This window comes from Megalops cyprinoides, chromosome 25 (assembly GCF_013368585.1).
Source record: "Megalops cyprinoides isolate fMegCyp1 chromosome 25, fMegCyp1.pri, whole genome shotgun sequence".
NCBI classification, from domain to species: domain Eukaryota; kingdom Metazoa; phylum Chordata; class Actinopteri; order Elopiformes; family Megalopidae; genus Megalops; species Megalops cyprinoides.
The window spans coordinates 2,082,214-2,103,031 of record NC_050607.1 but is presented as its reverse complement, the minus strand read 5'-3'; the positions used below and the strand labels follow the sequence as shown (position 1 = coordinate 2,103,031).

General features: G+C 46.7%; 1 protein-coding gene across 1 annotated transcript in view; it reads right to left on the bottom strand.

The window, feature by feature from the left end:
• Positions 1-16,398: 16,398 nt before the first annotated feature.
• Positions 16,399-20,818, bottom strand: part of LOC118771890 (protein kinase C-binding protein NELL2-like) — a 67,137-nt gene continuing 62,717 nt past the window's right edge. The window contains exons 19-20 of the mRNA XM_036520035.1: positions 18,434-18,658; positions 16,399-16,851 (exon numbers count right to left, since the gene is read on the bottom strand). Of these exons, the coding sequence (XP_036375928.1) occupies positions 16,810-16,851; positions 18,434-18,658 (267 nt within the window). The 3' untranslated portion in view covers positions 16,399-16,809. The remainder of the gene's footprint in view (positions 16,852-18,433; positions 18,659-20,818) is intronic.

Genomic DNA, 20,818 nt, shown 5'->3' with positions numbered 1-20,818 from the left:
TCCTCACCCACACCCTCACTGCGAACAGCGCCTTCCTCACCCACACCCTCACTGCGATCAGGGCCCTCCTCACCCACACCCACACCCTCACTGCGAACAGCGCCTTCCTCACCCACACCCTCACTGCGAACAGCGCCTTCCTCACCCACACCCTCACTGTGAACAGCGCCCTCCTCACCCACACCCTCACTGCGAACAGCGCCTTCCTCACCCACACCCTCACTGCGAACAGCGCCTTCCTCACCCACACCCTCACTGCGAACAGCGCCTTCCTCACCCACACCCTCACTGCGAACAGCGCCTTCCTCACCCACACCCACACCCTCACTGCGAACAGCGCCCTCCTCACCCACACCCTCACTGCGATTCACTCAGCCATCCTCACAGCCCGCTGGAGAGTAAAAGGGACTTCACAAAAGTCTATTATGAGACAGGCAAAGTCAGTTCAGGATCCTGATGATACTGCATTATGCCCCTCTGATTCTGGTGTCATCCCTTCAGGAAAAGGTCTGCAGATGTCATATAAATCTCCTTCATTGTTCCAGCTCTACTATGTGGCTTTTATTCCTTTGTGTTTACACTGTCCCTACACAGGCACTACAGTGATCCTACGTAGTAATTAATGTATACATACACATTGTTGTTGTCACAGGTGAAATTACACATGTGTAACTACACAAGCAATAAACAGGTGTAACAGCTATAAGTGCTATGTAACTATGTGTGTGTTCACAGGAGTTAGGCTGTGCCTGAATATGCAGAGCTTAAATACACGTCTCAAGCGGGACCCGTTTATCTAAAAGGTGTGCTGCATTTCCTCTGACTCTACACTGTCCCATTTAAATCATTTATCCCTGAGGAGCTACAGTAAAATATGGATCCTGACATTAGCTTGCATTGGCATAGATATTACACCGGCTCTTGAAGTCCAGAGGAAGGCCAGGGAACTGCAACTGACCAATCACAGCATTTTACTGACTCCCACATCATTTCAGCTCCATGTGGGGGCACTACGGTTGGAGTCTATCATACCTGCAAATACAGTGACTGTCTGATTACATTACATTATTGCCATTTAGCAGGTGCTCTTATCCAGAGAGGTTTACGCAGGTTACAATTTTTATATGTTATCCATTTATACAGCTGGATATTTACTGAGGCAATTCTGGGTTAATTACCCTGCCCAAGGGTAAAACAGCAGCAGTGTTCCTGCAGGGAATCAAATCAGCGACATTTTGGTTGCAAGCTCTGCTCCTTACCACTATGCTGCACAGCCATCCCTACTCTACACAGACAGCAAGTCTGTGATCAGCAGGCTGCTGCACACCATTTGGAGTGGTGAGTCACACATGTGCTCTGGGAATCTACAGCAAACAGTGAAACATTTCTCATTCATCCTGCCACAATTCACCACGGCAATCTTGCTTTGATACTCCATCACAGAAAAAAAAATCCAATCCTCCACATTCTCTTGTGGTTTGAAAGGAGATACATGCATCACAGCCTCGCTGTTTGAAACTGCATCTCAAAATGTGCACAAAGGTGGTTAACTGGTTTCCCTGTCTTGATTGATTGCAAGGGGTAGAGGAGACATGTTAAGTGAGCAGATTTAATCAACACATGACTTAAATTATGATCCAGGCCAGGGAGTTGAGACATTTACAGATTCAATCATTTTAAGTTGCGTAAAGCGCATACCATAAGCACGCTAATGGAACGGAAATAGCTTCTGGAATTCCTCCAAACCGCGTACCATCTCAACGGAGCAATTAAGCATGTATTAAATATGTATGTATTTCCTCTTTAATTAACCTAATTCTGTTGATGGAATTATGTCCCTGTTTCTTAAGTGTTCACTCTGAACCTTATGGACATGCTCCCTCTGCTAATCACCATTATTGCAAGGCATTTCCTGCTAGCGCAATGTCAAAGCTACCACGATTATAGAAATGCGTTTCTATACATTTTTATACATCCTAAAAGCACTACTGCTAAGTAGTAGGCTACATGATTTCTACATCTCTCCCGAATCTGGGGGAATACGCTTTAAGCACCGTGTAAGAACTGAAAAAAGCTTACATTTTTTTACACGTAGTTCAGGACAAAGCACCACCGCTGTTGAATTGAACGCCCCTTCACTGTAAGAGCAGGCGAATGCCTTCATTCTGCGGTAGCTGCATAATGTACAGTAAGATCAAAGTCCGCTGAGAAGGCTGCCATTGGTTCCTTTTATCCTGCACCTTTGAAGGCTGTTCTGAGAGGTCGTTCCTGTTAGACTAAAATCTGTATTATGTCAGCTGTTTTCACCCTCACTTCCACACTAAGCGCTGACTAAAGACCTCTTTTCATGCCTCCTAAGTGAAATGAATGTGGTTTCTGTTACAAAGCGGGCCACATCAGCCAGCCAATATGTGATGCTTTGCACATTGTCAGGGGATAATCAGCCACTCTTGCACACAGGACCACATCCAGACCCATTCAAGATACTCAACTTCACCCAAACTTGCCATTCCATCAGCCTCGGTCTGGGAATCCACCCGCTCCTATCCGAGACTTGCTGGAGGTAGGCAGCCGCTGAGGATGCTGAGGTGTCAGAGAGCCTTCGGGAGAAAGTTACATTCTGCAGAGACACAGCACACATCTCCTTCAAATCACGCAGTTACAAGACACCGCTCCCCATCGTGCAAACTGTATCCTTCCTCGTTCAGTCAGAGGTCTCACCACAGGCCTCGGTTTGACTTCTCAAAGGATGACAGGAACACTGTAACCGGGACATTTTTGGTCGTTAAAATTACATAACTTTCTGTGCCTATGAAAAATTCAGAGCCATTCCTCACAGAATCACAGAGTCACGCCATTTTTCAAGCAGTCATTTTTTTCATTTGTTTTTAAGAGGAAAAGTACTCACAACACGAGCTTGAATCAATTTGATAGGCAACCTGGCGCAATCATTCAAGGGCACTGCATTTCATTTTGAGTGTTTCTTTTATTTTCATTCATTTTCTATTTTAAAGGAGAATTTAGGTATTTTTTGTAAACATGTTTTGTACACTGTGTCCCAACTTCAAATCTGAACTCACCATTTGAGCTGACTGCCCTTATTTTCTCCATATTGAACCCAAGGGGAACCAGGGGTGATTAAAAAAAGAAAGACAATTGAGCTCTATATTAAATGTGACTCACAACTAACCCGAGTGTGTTTTTTGTTGGTTGGAGTGCATTTCGATAACCACTGAACTCCTCTAAACCATAGAACCTGCACTGTTCCCACTGAAGGCAATCGCTGTATTTAACTGACAACTTACTTTTATTTTAATATGCCTTCTCAGGCACATGTTTGCATTTGTGAAACTGTGTCTCATTCTTCTTCTAAATGAATGATGTGCTCTCACCCTAAAGCTGTTTGCATAAACTGCACTTGCCTTCTTTGCACAGCTGCACTTACACATTCATGTTAAGACCTCATGTTGTCAGACATTTTCCTTCTGTTAGACTCATTTTCCATGTTCGTTATGTTGTGAGCGAAGAGATAAATACCTTTGGTGCATCTTGCCCCGGTTTGCTATGGCTAAGAACTGTATACGCAAAAGAAACAAGATATTTTGGTGCATCAACATCCACCTTGAAAGCAAGGCCGGGGAAACAGAATTCATTTGAAGGGAGATGATGCTGGTGTCTTGTGGATCTGCTGCCAGCTCTCTCAGGCGTTTGCATCGGGGGCTGAGAGGCTATGAAGAGGAGACCCATCTCGCTGCGGTGACGACGGAGGACACAGATGCATGATGGGAGCCGTTTGCCTTCCCGCCAGGGCCGTCTTCATCTCCCTGACATCTGCGGTGGTGCTTGTCATCGGCGCTGACTGGATCAGCTGGGACGGCTTGAATCTGGGCTTTCTGCGGAGTGCCGAGGTCTCCCGGGCTTTGCCGGCATCTTTCATCCCAGTCTTTGACCTTCTCATTGTCATGCAGGTAGGGCTCCCTGTTGGCCAATTAAAACGCCCCTCTGCTGTTCTCTCTCAGCAGCTACAGGAGGCAGCAGCCCCGCCGCTGCAGAGCACAGTTCACAGAGCAGGTTTGATCATCCAATGGCTTCCTGTGGATGGTTCAAATCCTGCACTACAGGCTAATATAAAATACATTTCCCATCTCCGTGCATTTCCTTCTGCTGAAGTGGGGATCTGATTGCGATAGAGACGTGTGAGATTTGTTATTATGATTATTGATATCCTTTGCATCTGGGAAAAAACACCCATCAGCATGTGTCTCATTGGTTCATGAATATGCAAATGTATTTGTCTGAAGAAGGTATGCAAAACAGTGTTTCAAGGACAGAACCTTTCAACCCAACACATACAACCCGGGAAACCACAGCGAACAGTGCTCGTGCCAGAATACCAATGCTGTATATTTTTCAGTTTTATGCAGGAAGACTTCAAATGAGGAATCATTAACCCTCTGTAGCCCAAGACAGATCGGCTTCACCTTTTGTGACTTTAAAGTCTGAAATATGAAAGAACAGTCGGTACAAGAACACTGACATAGAGCTCCCAGTAACAGGGTTTATTTAGTTAACAATGAGAGGTCATCATCAACGGTCAACATGTTCTGAGTTTGTTGGCTCACAGAATAAAAGGAAATTATTAGGATCTTTCTGTTAGAATATGAATCTCTTAAAAATATATGTTCTGTTTTGCAGCTTTGCTCACTGTTCTTGGAGAATTGGAGAGAATCTAGACTATCACATTTTTTGGAATTTGAAATTTTAAATATAATTGAGTCAGGCAATTAAAAAAAAAAAGCCTGAGCACAACCCGAGCATCTTAATTCCATGAGACAATATGGCATTGCGGGTGAATTTTAGATATGCTGTCCTTGTGATCAGTGAATGCTGATCTCATTCTTGCTAGACCATTAAGCTAGCGTGCTATGTTGCGGGAAAGAATCTCAGGAAGGTTTGCTGCTATAAGATGACATTCTAGTTAAGAAACCAAACATGATTCTCATTTTCAAAAAACTTAATCAGGGTAATTAATCTCTGGTTGTGATGCAACATGAATTCTGATCACCAATCTTGCCGATTCTATTTGGTTACACAAAAGCTCTGTCCTCACTGATCGAATGTCTCAATGTTCTTGGCCTGTCTCTTTATTTCCTCGGTTCTGCCTCGCCCTCCTGCGCCATGCATCAGTAATAATCTGCTGTCCTGATATTACAGCACGCTCATTCGGCTTGCGGTTCCAGAGCCCGTTTCCCTCAGCGAATCCCCGGTAGCCCTGCCGCACTTCAGAGCCTTGCAGAGTGGTTTGTTTATGATTGCAATCTCCCTCTCCTGCCGTTGCATGCACTCCTCGCATTTATTAGTGTTATTTATGCTTTCAATTAGCCCACGCCATTATTACCCAGAGGCCTCTCCAGCCATGCAGCCGGTGAACCTCAGAGCCCGCTTTCAAAATGGCTCCATCCTCCTTCACGTGTGCCCGCACCACAGACCTGGCAACCCGCTGCTGTCTCTCTGAAACTGCTCATATTTTATGCAAGCAACAGCTCGCTATTGACCCTGCCATGTTTGCATATGCCCCGTTGATCCTCAAAAGGTTTGACAGTTTTTTGTTTTTTTTTTTTTTTTTCCTTTTTTCGGTTTTGCATTCCCGTTCTGTCACGGATCCATATTTAGCCGCTGCAGTATACACCGCTTGTCTGGATCTGAGATCAGACAGTCAAGAAAACTGTTAAACTAATGTTTACCAGGCACTGATAAGCTGAGGACTGAGATGGCAGTTTGCACTGTCAGCCAGTGAGCGATGACTGCTTACATGTTCTGCTTACTTAATCCATGACACAGTCATATTCTGTCAGGCAACTAAACACGAGGATAGCTCCCTTGATATCATTATATAAAACAGACATATCCCTCTCTTTCTGCCCATGGCTGATGTGCACACATTTGGCAGAAGGGGGTGAGACCCTGCCGTAGATCCTCACAGACTGCGCTAAAGCTGGGTCTGAGGTTTATGGGCAAAAGTCATCCCTGTTGGCAGACACTGGAAATTGAAAATGAAATTGTGTCTGTCTATGTTTATCTCCAATATAAATCAGAGCAAAGGGTTTCATCTCAGAAAACAGGGCATGGCTTTTTGAGTGAGTGGCGCGTGTCTGTGTGTGTGTGTCCGTGAGCGTTGGTGCTTGTGTGTGCGCATGTGTCTGTGTGTATAAATAAGTCAGTTTAAGCTCTGATATCTCTCGACGCATCTTTTAAAAATAGCCATATTAAATCTTAGAATTAAGGATCTTGAATCTCACACAAGACTGCGGAAATTTCCTTTGTTGACAAAGTGAACAATGAACAGTGAACAGTCGCTAAAGGCAGGGTCCAGCCAGCAGAGGAGTCTTTCCTCCTACACATCTTTCTGCAAGCATGCACAGAAACTTTGCGTGCACAGAGACACCGTATGGGCAGAAACACTGTGTGCACATAGACACCGTATGGGCAGAAACATTGTGTGCACAGAGACACCATATGGGCAGAAACATTGTGTGCACAGAGACCTTATGTGCATAAAGACATTGCATTTACAGTGACACTATGTGCACAGATACACTGTATGCACAGACACACTGCATGTATAAGCAACAGCATAACAGCACAGGGATACACAGCTAAGAAATGCTAAATGCCAAACATGGCACAACTCTAATCCTTGTTAAGCTTTAGAGCAAAGGACAGGCATCCACAGTTTTCTTGCATTTAACTATAAGCCAGTGATTTCTGTTATAAAAGGGCTGAGAAATTACCTACTGTTTACCCTACAGTAGTAATAAAAATGAAAAAAGATGACTCCATTCCATTTATGTAATGACAGTAAATATGTATTTTAGGCTTAAAGAATGAGTTAAGCAGTCTTCCCTGAGTACACAACAGGCCTTTTGCTGCTGAGTGATAAATGCTTTGGAGGGTCAACCAAGCACTTTCCCAGTGGTTCAGCTATCTGTCAGGACTACCCACTGTGCGTTTTGAACATTCTGTTCACCAGCCATCGCTCTTGTTAATGAGAGGCCCAGACAGCGTGGCAGCCCCCCAGCACACAGCCACGCTGCATGGGGTCTCCTCAGGAGAGGCGGTCTGGGCTGGAACCTGCCTGGCATGTCCACCACTCAGGTGACGGTCGGGTTACCTGCCCGCAGGTGCTCCTTTGAGGAGGCATGTCACGTTCCACACCGCCGGTGTTCAGGGAGGCTGGTATGCTATTCCACAGCTGGGGTCTGTGTACCCTCATGCACTTCCTCTGACAAGGAGCAGCGTGAACCCTAATGCAGAGATGACTCGAGAATCAAGAGGTTCAAAACAGGCTTGGTGCAAGAGTACACACACACACACACACACGCACGCACGCACACACACACACACACACACTAGGCACGGCAACTCAAGACTGAGCAAACACACAAACAAAGGGCAAGAGTTACCTGAACTCAGGTGTAACCGATAACTAATTAACGCGGGTGAAAGACGTTAACTAAATGAGACACAGAACACAGGAAGTTACGTGGCCATCTGGTGGCCAACCTGGGAAGCAGCAGGTACATTCCTGGCACTCTCCACATGATTCCAACATCACTGCTGCTGGGCAAATATTTTGCCCATGTTAATGCACACGTTTCTTGGACACTGCCAAAGCCATGCTGGTGATCGAGATCCCAATAGCTGCTCTATGAGAACATAAAGCCCGGAGAGAATGGTTAATAGCATCTGATAACCTGCCTTGTAAGAGGAACACATGCTTGACATGTGCTTATGATGTCCATCTAAACATTTGTTTGGCATTTTCAAATATAGAGAAATCATTTTTTTCTGAAAGTTTCAAGCAGACATACAGGTTTAATCAAATTTGGCAGAGGATTTTCACAAAACAGCCGCAGGTAGCTTTGAAATGATCACTACAGTTCTGCCAAAGGAGTAAACATCAAGTCAGATTTTTACCCCAATCTCATTCCACCCTTAGACATTGCTACATTTGAGGCTGTCATGTTCCAGAAGTCTGCATCTCATCAGAAGGCAAGGGCAAGGTGATCTCATTACCTGGAGAGCGTAAAACACCCGCATCGTCTACAGCTACACAGGGGAGGGTTCTGTGGAGGATTTCAGACTCCCTCCCCCTGCTCCTCTGTGAGCTCCCTGCTGTGAGAGATATCAAACCTAACGCACACCAGCCTAAACACAGCACCAAGGACAGGCTCACATTAATACCAATGCCACAGCAGGATCATTACGCTAATCGCGTGGTGACTGATACGACTGCGCTAATGTTCCGCTGCTAAATGTTAAGCTTCTGGAATGTTCAGCCATTCAAATCAGGTTATTAACCCTAATATACAGCACCATCATTAAGTATAATAAAAAGCGTTATTTCTCTGTCTCAGAGGCTTATTAAAGGCGTTCCTCCCAGAAGCCGGTTCATCGCTGAGGCTTTGGTTCATCCACTTTTATAACCTCAAATCTGAAAAGATATTAATTGCAAATCATTTCAGTTTTACTACCCTGGTGAATGTAATGTCTGTGTCAGCAGTAAAATATGAACTTCAGTAAAAAACTAGTCTCAAGTATCACAATGTTTTATGAAAAATATTTATTAAAAGATAAAAGGAATATTGTAATATACCCACTGTGACTGTGGCAATTTGTTTTCCTTCTCTGCAATGTTTAGAAAGAATATTTTGATCAGGTTTAAGTTAAATCATACAGCAAACCATAATGAATTATTCAGATGGTGCTCAGCTCCCGGTACGGACTCTCTTTATGCCTCAGTAAAACTTTGATGTCTTTGCTCTCTGTCAGGTAAATGGTTCAGCTACAGGATCATCCTCACGGTTCTGATCTTCGACCCGAACGAGAGAGAGAATCACGTCTTCTGCAAGCCCTGTGAGGATGGGCATTGAATTGAGTCTAGCAAGAAGATCCATACAGTGGGGCAGCCCAGCATCCTCTGCAACTTCAACAGCAGCGCCTCGACCGAGGAGCCCCGCGCCAACATAGCTCCCAATACCAACCGCACCCACCACAGTAAAAACAATAAACAGCACAACCAAGGCAGATACGTTTAACACAACATCTGTTAGTGTTGCGTATAGTTCTACCCACAATCCCCTGCTGCATTCTGTCTGAAAAGATGACCAACATTAGGATACTGGCAGAGCTGTCAATGTTAGGGAAGGATTTCCTCACTGCACTAGTACTGCACACATATTAACAGTTTTGATTAAAATACATACGGTGGAATTAGGAAGGATTCAAACATTTATCTTTACATCTCAATGTCAGAGCCTGAAGGCTCATACCCAGATTTCATTCCTGATGCTGCTTATTATTTTTGGGAGTGAGCTGAGTCAGGGCTTTCAGTTTGTCTAAACTTTTCATTGATAAGCTCAGCATACAGGATTATCTGGGCTATAAGCAGCAATCATTGCTAAGGTAATTATGAGGAGCCACTGAATAAATGACCTTATTCGTCAGCACCTTACTTCCCACTTTGCATTCTTTGGAGCTGATTAAATCAATGCAAATAAGATGACCACAGAGCTCCCCCATCAGGACTTTGCCCCTGGAAAGCCCTCCTTTGTCTCTATCAGAATGCTAAGCAGAAGGAAACACACGGACTCCGGCATCTCTTGCCTCTCCCCAGCAGCATGAGTGCAACATCACGGGTCAATCGATCAGGTAGCGACGCCTTTGGAATGAAGGGGACTCGTCCTCTCAGCCCAGCAGAGACCTGGGCTTGAGCTGTGTCCTGTAGTAACCCCGTCCCGCCGAAAGCAAAACGCTCGCGTGTAACGTGCAGCAGCCGGCAGCAGGCGGGGGGCGCGGTGAGTAATTCTGTGCAGGATGCGTGTCAGCACAGGAAGCCAGGCTGCCCAGGGATGCTGGGCCACTGCTGACGCCGAGGACCACTGTCTGCCAGGGAGAGGAGATGACACAACGCTCTCTCCACGGGCCAAGCGAGAGAGAGAATGTGTGTGTGTGAGAGAGAGAGAAAGAGAGTGTGTGTGTGTGTGTGTGTGTGTGTGCGTGAGTGTGTGTGTGTGTGTGTGTATGTGTGTGTGTGTGTGAGTGTGTGTGTGTGTGTGTGTGTGTGAGTGTGTGTGTGTGTGTGTGTGTGTGTGCGTGAGTGTGTGTGTGTGTGTGTGCGTGAGTGTGTGTGTGTGTGTGTGTATGTGTGTGTGTGCGTGTGTGTGTGTAGACAGTGTTACTAAAATTAACTCACACGCAATATGGCCAAAGCAGCAGAAGTGCAATCTTTAACTATGTACCGTGAAAACCAGGGTGCATTTGGATCAAGGTCATACAGGACACAGATACAAAGGCACGATTCACCTCAGGTGAGAGGGATCTGAAAGCATTTGCGCGACTGGATGTTTCTTGGAAATTTCACAAAGGAAAATGCTTTAACAAAGTTCAACAGTACTTCTATAATGAAAACAGCGAAACAGCATCCTACTCTCACATGTCTAAGCATATCATTGGCTACATTCTACAGGTTATGGCCAGGTTGCTAAGCAACTCCTCTGGCCATCCTCTCCCAGCTGCTCGCCTAATTACTTAATTAGAAAGACAAAGAAGCCGTAAGCGGCAGAACGCTATTAAAAACATATCACGCCTAATGCCATGCGACATCATGGACAGATGTTTAGGGTTTAATGCATACTCGTTTTCTGAACCGTGAGGCAGAAACATGCATTCGTAGGCAACAGTAAGCCCAACATTCTCCTGTTTATTCTCACAGATGTCATCCACCTCTCGAAGGTGTTACACTTAGTTCTGTTATAATTCTAATGTTTTGTGTTTACTGTGTGGAGGAATCCAGTTTTTTTTCCTTTTTTGCTGTCATAACAATGGATCAAGTATTTAACATAAAGAATTCCTGCAAACAGACATTCCAGGTGCTCTTCATTGGTCTCTCTCCGGATGCTTGCCATACGGCCTCGCTTCAGTGAAGGGGGTTTTCAAAACCCTACAGAAAATGTGACCACAGCCATTGAGCGGGAGGCAACAGCTGAACCCCGTCTGAAGGAGTCACATCTTTCACTGGCGGTTCATTCAGGGCCTAAAAGCCTGTGAAGATCAAAGCGATCGCTATAAAGACATCCTCAAAGCCTTCTCCACAAAGCAGAGGACTGAAGTGCAGCTTCAGGAGGGAAAACAGTAAGAGCCTGTAACTGGGGGGGGCAACAGAGCTGAGAGCAGTGTAAGATACACACTGTGCCACTGTACCACTCTCCTCCAGAGAAGCATTTACTGGATGGCTCAAGCACGTTGGCTCAGCAAGCATCAAATGGGCTACCGATTACAAACCAACATCACAGACATCTTACGATTTATGTGTGGAGCGTATCTGTGCTGTTGTTGGGTCGGATCTTTCGGTCAGACCTTTTGAGCAGGAAAGCGCGATGATGATGAAGACTGAGAGAGTGTCAGACGGGATGTCTCTGTGTGCGCACTCCAGTGGAGCACCTTTCTGCTGAACGGCTGGCATTGCTGTGTGCTGCCCCCTAGTGTGACAGGAGAGAGATACAGGGTGGCACATTGTGCGGTGAGGCCCTGGGTTTTCTCTCAGGACGGGTTAGACTTATTGTTGGGATATCAGGTGACGCTCTGGCGCTTCACCCCCACGCGTGTCGCCTCTCCAGTTCTTCACCCCCATTTCCCTGAAGTTCTGCCCTCCCCAAAACTCCCACACTCCCAGCGGTGGACTCAAACGCACTGCTACAGTCTGGTCTTACAACGAAAAGACAGGTAATGCAAGACTCCACAAGGCCAAGAAAGTCTGCTTTACGTCTCAGACAGACCTGGCGTCCTGAAAACCCATCGATGGTCTGGGGTACAGTGCCAATCTGGATAGGCCGTACACTGTAATGGGTTCTGAGGTCTGAACTGATGCCTTTCAGAGCCTGTCTGTCTCATTGGCCTGAGAAATGAGATATTGATTTCTTTCACCAGGCCATCTGTGAGCAAAACCCACACAAGACACACCTGAAAAGAAACAATGTTAAGTGCAGAGGAGAAAACTAACCACTCCACGGCCAAGTGGCATTCACTCCAGCCTGTGGGGTCATTTGAAACTGTGAAGGTCAGCGAAGAGCTTTTCATGAGACGCAACGGGCCGTGCCAAAGGTGCTGGAGATCCTTGGTAATACAGAAAAGGGGGGTGTAATTAAGAAGTCTCCTGCTACATACACAGCACACATCTGCTGTGACCCCAAAAAAAACCCAATTAATTAAATTACTTCAATTATGCAATTAAAAGCCGAGGAAAAACCAGCACACACTGCGGCTCTTCAGGACTGGAGCGTCCCAAGTGGATAACTGCTACGGTTCCAAGCACACATTGATCTATATGTCAGTCATACAGTATGCTTGATATTAATGTACATTTGCATATAATTATACTGCTGATAAATTCTATGTAATGTTTGGGGTTATTGCCTTTGGTTGCATCACACTGTTTCTATATCTATCCCGTAGGCTGGAAAAGACTGAGAGTCTCGAACTGTATCGATACAGTGACAGACAGGGACTTTTACCAATAAGAGACAAAAGAGAAAATAAAAATGAATTCCCTTTCTTCACTGCAACAGCACAGCTTTCTCTGTCACGCTGCTGCTCATCATTCCTGAGCTGTGAGTATGGAGGAGTCCTGGCAGCGGCCATGCTGTGCTCCTGGGAGCCCATGTCAGAGGCCTTTCTGACAGAGACAGAATCATGAGGGATACCATTCATTGCAAATTCCTGCGCAGTCCCACAGACACACACACACAGACAGGCACGTGCACACACACACACACACACACACACACACACACACACACACGCACAGACACACACACACAGACAGGCACGTGCACACACACACACACACACACACACACACACACACACACACACACACACACACACACGCGCGCGCACACACACACACACACACAAACGTGCACACACACATACACACACAAACGTGCACACACACGCACAGACACACACACACAGACAGGCACGTGCACACAAACGCACGCAAGCGCACGCACACATACACACACGCGCGCACACACACATACACACACAAACGTGCACACACACACACACAGCTGGATGAGCCCGAGTTGGTCTCTGGTGCCACATCACCTCCACTCACTCAGTCTGAGAAATCTGCAGGGGTCCAAACCACCTTTTGACTCTCCACTCAATTGCCTGTGCAGAGCTGAGATGAGACTATCCGTCTTTGTCCTTATCGTTGCGACGGAAGGTCGAGCTCCGGGGTGACCTTATAGAACAATTATTTCAGAAGTGAGGGAATTAATGGCTGGGCGTCTCCATGGCATTTAAAGGTTTCTGCTACAGTATCTGAGAACTGCGGGTCCAAACGTTTAGGGATGCACAGCCTTCATTTCATATTTGCACAGTTTAACCCCTCTGCTCTGACCTGAAGACAACACTCAACTCAGCTACAGCAGACATTTCAGAAGCTAAACTCACTATAAACCTTTAAATTATACCTGTCCCTTTAATGTCATTGCAGTTTGTCTGCTCTTCTCACTGCCACCCCCCCCCCCTCTCTCTCTCTCTCTCTCTATATATATATATATATATATATATATACGGTATGTGAATGATATACATATTTTTTGCTCTACAGGGAATGGGTTCTGCTGTTGTTAGCTGACCACCGGTTGACTGCACAAGCACAATCCAGCAGGCTGCCCTGTTCTCACTGAGACATCAATCACCCCTGCTCTCCTCAACAAGGGTGCGGTTTCACTGTCAGTGATTGACAGGTGGCCCCTCCACTGCAGAAATGGGCGATTTAGGGTGATATGGAGGACAAACAGCGTGGCACTGTGGGTTTCCAGGACGGGTTTGGAGGCCATCCCCATGACACCGCTGCTGGTCTGTGAGAGTGTGTACTCTCGAGATGAATGCGTGGGTCTGAATCCCAAGGGGTTCAGCGAATCTCGGGGAACCGCCGACGTCGGAGTGCACCCCGCCCATCCGAGGCGTGTGCCGCGACGGGTTCAGTTCTTTGACGCAGAACCGGGCCGTGCGGAGCCAGCCGGAGCGCCACCCTGCTGCAGCGTGGCTGGTCACTGCCCACCCGCAGCCAGGACTCATCACTCTGTGAATTTCCAACTGCCAAATCTACAGCAACGACCACAAGCAGCTCCTGGGCAATTCTTCTGCAGGCGCCAAAGAGGGAGCCTGGATCCATACCAGCAGGATTCAGGCAGTATTCAGGGCAAACGCTTTTCAAACAAGCTCTATAAATAAACATGTGCTTGGTGATTAACCAGGAAGAATTTCTTAATTAAATGTGGATTAATGTAAACAAAAATGAGGGAAAAAAATACAAAAAAATGTTCATTATAGACTCTGAGGTAGCATCCACCAAAAGGGGGTGGGTTTATTTGCTGTAACCAGACTGAATAAATATATTAGCATTTTAACGGCTGTAATTTACTCTTCCATTTGGTCCACTTACGATTGGAGACCACAAGCCCTGGAAAACGGTGATTATGAAGACATATGAAGTCTGTACCTCCATAAATGGCAGCTTAATTAAATCGGACATGCTTTATACTGAACATCACAGCCTGTGGAAAGTAACTCAGAATACATTTCCTGTCTTTAGTGCTGTGCTCTTCCAAAAGAGAGCAGAACAGAAACTACCCGTGAAAGGATAAGATACTGGGGGGGGTCTGCAATGCAGATTGGGAACGAGTAGCCTTCCGGAATCACAACAGGCCCGGCACTCGTAGCTTATGGCAATTGCTGGGAAGCTGAGGGGACTTCTGCCAGGCTTTTGCTGCACTGCCCTGCTGCACTGTGTGAGGCAGACAACGAAGAGGGTGGACCTGAGGCTTTGCAGGGCTGTGTCTGACACGTTGTGATTAAACAGGGTGTGTTGTGAGGGTGAGCTAGTGCAGCGGAGCTCATGCTAGCAGCCCTGGGCAGTGCAGCGCCTGTGGCCCCACAGTGTTCAGAAGCATCCGAGTGTCACGGTCTGACATCACCTGCCCCTGACCCCCCGGCGACCTCACCTGGATTACAGCGAAGCGCTAACAGCCTGCACGCGCTGACCTCGTTTCCAGAGCAACAAGCCTTACTGCAAGAACGCACCAGCAGGAGGAGATCACCGCTGGCTGACCTCCGCTTGGAAACAGGGCCTCGCGTTCGAGCGAGCGCGGGGAGCAGGGAACGCTTCAGGGGCAGCGCTTTCAGACAGCCTCGCTCCGAAAGGTGCAAAAGCATCATCTAATATTTACAGGCAAGAGAAGAGGGCGAGTAAGAGGAGGAATTCGGGCTGCTTCTCATCACTGCCTCTGGCTGAGATCGAGAATCAGGGCTACAGGATGAAACCAGCCAGATGGGCAGCGTGCTGATAGAGTTCAGAACTGGTCTGAGTCATCCGTCCCGAGTAAACCTGCCGGATTACCAGCAATCAAACCAACCAGCATACAGTAAATAGGGCAGCACCATTTTTATCCCGGCTGAGAGAGAGAGAGGCCGAGGCCGTGCTGTAGATGGGGCACGGCAGACGCACCCTCGAGCTTTTGCTGCTGTCAAACACCACTTACAAATGGGCCCCCGAATGTGTGTCAGATGCAGAAACTTACAGTAAGCGCTCAGAGTCACCCAGGACCAGGGCTTGTGCGCAGATAAAAATGATGGGAGTTCATAATGGAGCAGAGAGATCAGGCCATTAGGATGAGGGTGCCCCTTCCTCATTAGCACTGAGACAGGAGGCTTCCGTGCTGTGCAGCACCAGGGGCTGAATTTAAAGTGGACTGTGAGAATAACGCAGCTGGACACAGACTGACTGGAGCTGGTATATAAAGAGAATCGTATTTCTATCAGCACTTAATTTTTGGTAACTCCAATAGCTGTAAAATTGACCATTTCCTTTACAATCATCCCTATACGACTGAATTCCACTGATTCGCTGGTTATCATAAACTGTATATACATGTACAGGCATGTTTTTGTGTGTGTGTGTGTGTGTGTGCGTGTGTGCAAGCTGTCTTGCCTGTCTACACCAGCTGTTATTCCAGCAGCTCAGAGTCCCTTGGGGTCTACATGGCCATTTCCTACATCGAAAAGCCTAAGTCTGTATCAGACACAGGAAGGCAAAAATCCATCATCCACTGTGTATAATTACACATTCAGTGCCCTCCTAAATCCACACTCACCATTTTCCTGTCAAGGTGATTCTGAATGTATTTGCCAATGCATCAGGCTCATGTTTATCTAAAAAAGCCATCTGAAGCCTAAGGGATGACCAAAAGGACAGAAAAGATCCAACCAGTTCGTAATGTAAATGAAAATGTTTATTTCACCATCACACAATAACAAGCCACCGAATAAATTAAACAAGAAATGAACAAAGTGCTACCAAACAACAAAATAAGGACAAGGTCCATCGTGTTAGGAAATTAAACGATACTTAAACTCATATGGAACTCTTCACTACCAAGGGTACTAAGATCTTTACAATTGACAGAGTTTAAAAATCAGTAAATAGTCAACACTGAGTACAGTCATGCCAGTATAGGTGCTTTTTACAGATCGGAGTATCATATGGACTGGATTTCCCGGATGCAGATGGCCAGCTGGAGCTGGGCTGTCGGACGCGTGGCGGAAGCTGGCGGGCAGTCCATCATCCGTTTGGTATGATATACAGGTTTGTATTTGGTATAAAGAAGTTTGTGGATGGAGACCGTAGTTCTGGTGGATGGCACTGTACAAACGCCTTGGAGCTTCTCCCAGCGGCTAGAGGCACATGGGGTCCACTGAGCAGCAGATGTGTCCATTCTGCAGGGAGGCAGAGAGGGTGAGGTTTGGGGGGGGGGTGTTTCTGTGAGCGATCAGGCGGTCTTTCACAGACAGGTCTTTCACACGTACCTGCAGCACTGCAAAGCTCTTCCATTTGCACTCACAGTGTGGGCGCTGGCGTCAACACGGCCCGCCAGCCAATCAGAGGCATTCGACTGCTAGCCCTCTCCTGAGCAGGTGCACTTGCATATAAAGATGCATTTCTGGCCTGGGCAGGAAGCCGTGTAGCTCACATCCCTCATGGCAGGTGGGTGCTTTATACATGACATCCTCCAATGCTAACTCCTTTTGAAAAACACATCTCTGTGGTTCCCACCTTCTCCACTCATTTCCCCCAAAAAAAGACTTTAATATTACAGTCTAAATATGTAACTCTTCGTCTAAGTCTAATATTATAGACTTAAAATATCTGAAGTGCTTAGTCAGAAAAAAAACAGTTAATTGGTAGTACTGTTGTTAAATTCCTCCGGGTCCTTTTTTTCTTTACAACACCCAATGATTAACAGAACAGGTCCAGGTGCGCCTACAGAATTAGCCACACTTCCTAGCATTCAGCAGGTGTGAGGCTGTAGCGTGACACACACATCAGAACACACACAGGATCTCACAGGACCTTAGCTGTGTATGCTCTGCTTTTATTTGGAGTGGGGGTGTATTCTCATTATTTCATTCATTTCATTTACAACACAGTGATCAATCTACCTCCTGTGAGTTTTATTGCACACATGAATTGTGTGATTCTGGGCAGCATATTTGCATGTTGGAAACTAAAATCATGTATCTGTATGCCAGGAAAGCCGTAGTATTTATAGCACACATTTTTCCCACCTGCTTTAGCACCCAGATGACGCAGGTGGTAGGCTAGAACTCGAATGCCATATGTGAGAGGGCTCTGAGAAGGAACGCTTCCCAGCCACACTGTGCTTCAGACTCAAACACCCTGCACTGTACAGACACGAACAGCACACATCTAACCAGATGAGTGAAAACGCCGTACAGACACGCCATTGTTTGGTCCCAGGGGACCACGTGTCTAAAATATCACACTGGGAAAATGTAAACAGCAGCCAGTTTCCTTTTTAATAGATGCATTAAGTCTTTCATTACAATCACAGCAGCTGAATGTAAGTGTTAAGCGAAACACAAGCCGATGTCAGCAGGAGTGTGAGAGTCCTTACTGCAGCGTGTAGGAGGAGCGTGCAGGAGGAGTGTGCAGGAGGAGTATGTAGGAGGAGTGTGCAGGAGGAGCGTGCAGGAGGAGCGTGTAGGAGGAGCGTGCAGGAGGAGCGTGTAGGAGGAGCGTGCAGGAGGAGCGTGCAGGAGGAGCGTGCAGGAGGAGTGTGGAGGAGTAGTGTGTAGGAGGAGCGTGCAGGAGGAGTGTGCAGGAGGAGCGTGCAGGAGGAGTGTGTAGGAGGAGCGTGCAGGAGGAGCGTGCAGGAGGAGTGTGTAGGAGGAGCGTGCAGGAGGAGTGTGCAGGAGGAGCGTGCAGGAGGAGCGTGCAGGAGGAGTGTGCAGGAGGAGCGTGTAGGAGAGTGCGTAGCGTGCCGGGGCGTGGCCTCACCTTGCACTGGCAGAGGGTGCACTCGGTGCCGTGTTTGATCCAGGAGGAGCCGCTGAAGCGCACGACGCCGTGCTCGTCCGTGCAAGTCTTGGTGATGTCGTTGCGGACGGTGTCGGCCTGGCAGGGGTCGGTGACGCAGCGCGGACAACACTCCCCCTCGGGGACCAGCGTGAACTCGCAGTCCACCGGCGGGCAGGACAGCGGCCAGCAGTCCACCTCCCCCTGCTGTGACACAAACGGCACATTTCACCCAGACAAACAGCGCACGCAGGCTCCGCAGACCGCCAGCGCATTGATCAGGGGAGACTACTGCAGCACTGATCAGGAGAAAACTCGGCAATATTGTATTTATCAGTGTATTGCTTAGCACCGCAGGGAATCACATAGTGTAGGGATCGCACAAATGGTTGGCTTTGGTTTTTGCCTGGATAAATTTAACAGTAAGCATGTACACTTGTGGTTTCAGTGGCCTGTCAGGCACTAGTGCATGTCTGTGTGTGGTTAGGCGTGTCCTTGTGTTCAATGATTTGTGTTGTTTTGTTGGATGCACATTGTGCTGGACTTTGTAACTTTGGGAGTCACTATGGATGGAAAATGTAAATGTACTCAAATCCAGTAACTCGAGCTGAAGAAGAGTGTGCTAAATGATGAAAGTGTAAGCGTAATGTATTGATCAGTGGGGGATGCTAGAACACTGACGGGTAAAGAATTCTAGAGCATTGATCAGTGGAAACTGCTAGAACACCGATTGGTAGAGAATTCTAGAACATTGATCAATGGGGAATGCCAGAACATTGATAGGCAGAGAACACTAGAGCATTAATCTTTAGAGACTGCTGGAACACCGATTAGTAGAGAATACCAGCAGACTACTGGAACCTTGATCCATGGAGGAGAGAATTTCTTCCTGAGGGATGAGGCAGGATGGCTGTACAGCCAGGCCTTTCCACTCTTGCAGTTTTTGGGGTGAAAATACTTGCTTCCTGATTGACTTTTTGGTCATTGAGGCCAGTGCTGTTCTCTCCCCCTATTCCATTCATTACCCTTAACGTTGTGCAAACACAGCCTTATTGGATTTCTCTGCCGGATCCAATCAACTGGCAGACAGGGGTTGTATATTTTGGCCACCTTTAGCTAAGCTGTGATTTAGCTCAACATGACCTACTTCTCCTAACATTTTCATTCTCTCTTCTGGAATCCTTTTATCTTACTGAAGTGCGGCCACACCTTCAGAAGTCACATCAGCGTCTATATCACAGCCAAGAGCAGCATTATTAAGATCCTAATTATTAATGGAATTTAATGAAATTTCATCAGTAAGTACGACGTTAATTTCACTGCACTGTTTTCACAATATAATGCATGATACACGGCCAGCTGTCAGCATGGGGCAGTAAATAAACCAAACAGATCAGTTCCTCTACTCAGCACGTGCAATTCTCCACTGAGAATAAGGTGACATTCCCATGGTGCACAGGATCTCTTCCTGCTCTCATTATCTTCAGGTAGCTCAGAACCTTCTGCAGATTTTATGTAAAAGTGTTTACGTGACATGCAGTGTATACCATCTGCTATTCGGGAATCTTCTGTCTCTCTGACTGCACACTGACAGGCAGGTGGATCAGTGATGCACTGAATTCAGAGGAAATACCTGCTGCCTGACAACTCAGCCAGTTTGCACTGTTCACTTTAGATACAGCTTCACATTCATATCTGAATCCCCTGGTACCAATTCAGCTGGTCTAACAGCATTCTGCCTGCTGGCTTTGTGTCCTGGGATTAAAATCATTCAGCATTTCATTTGCTTATTACTCACAAAAAGCACTTTAGCTGTGAATGAAATTCAAATACAGACGCAAAGTAGAAAAAAATATGTCCGAGTTTAGAATATTATTCCTTTTTCCCTTGAACATAAAATTACATTTTTCCCCCCTCAACCAGCGGCAATTTTACAGTTGCATTATTGAAATATGAAAAGCTAATCTCCCGCTGTACACAGTAGCCCACATTTCCTTTGGGTGGCTCAGTCCCATAAATCTGCGGAGATTACAGGTGTTCCAAGCACAGCACAGACCCACACAATGCTTCACTGCCATATTGATTAATTCTCAAGGTAAAACAGAACTGGGTCACGCTCTCTTTACAGTAAGAAATGTAACACAGTAACAGCTAATGCTTCTTTTTTTCCCCTTCCTCAGTCGGATTACAAAGCGGCCGGTTTAAAGCACGCAGATCTAATTACACCTCACAAAGCGCGTGTGGCGTAAAAAAGCACCAACCCCCTCTTCTTCCTCAGTCCCACCACTAAAGGATGTTCAAGGGCGATTATCTTTAATTGGTGACATTTGGTTTAACGAGTATTCCTGAGTCTGCGGATGCCGCGCC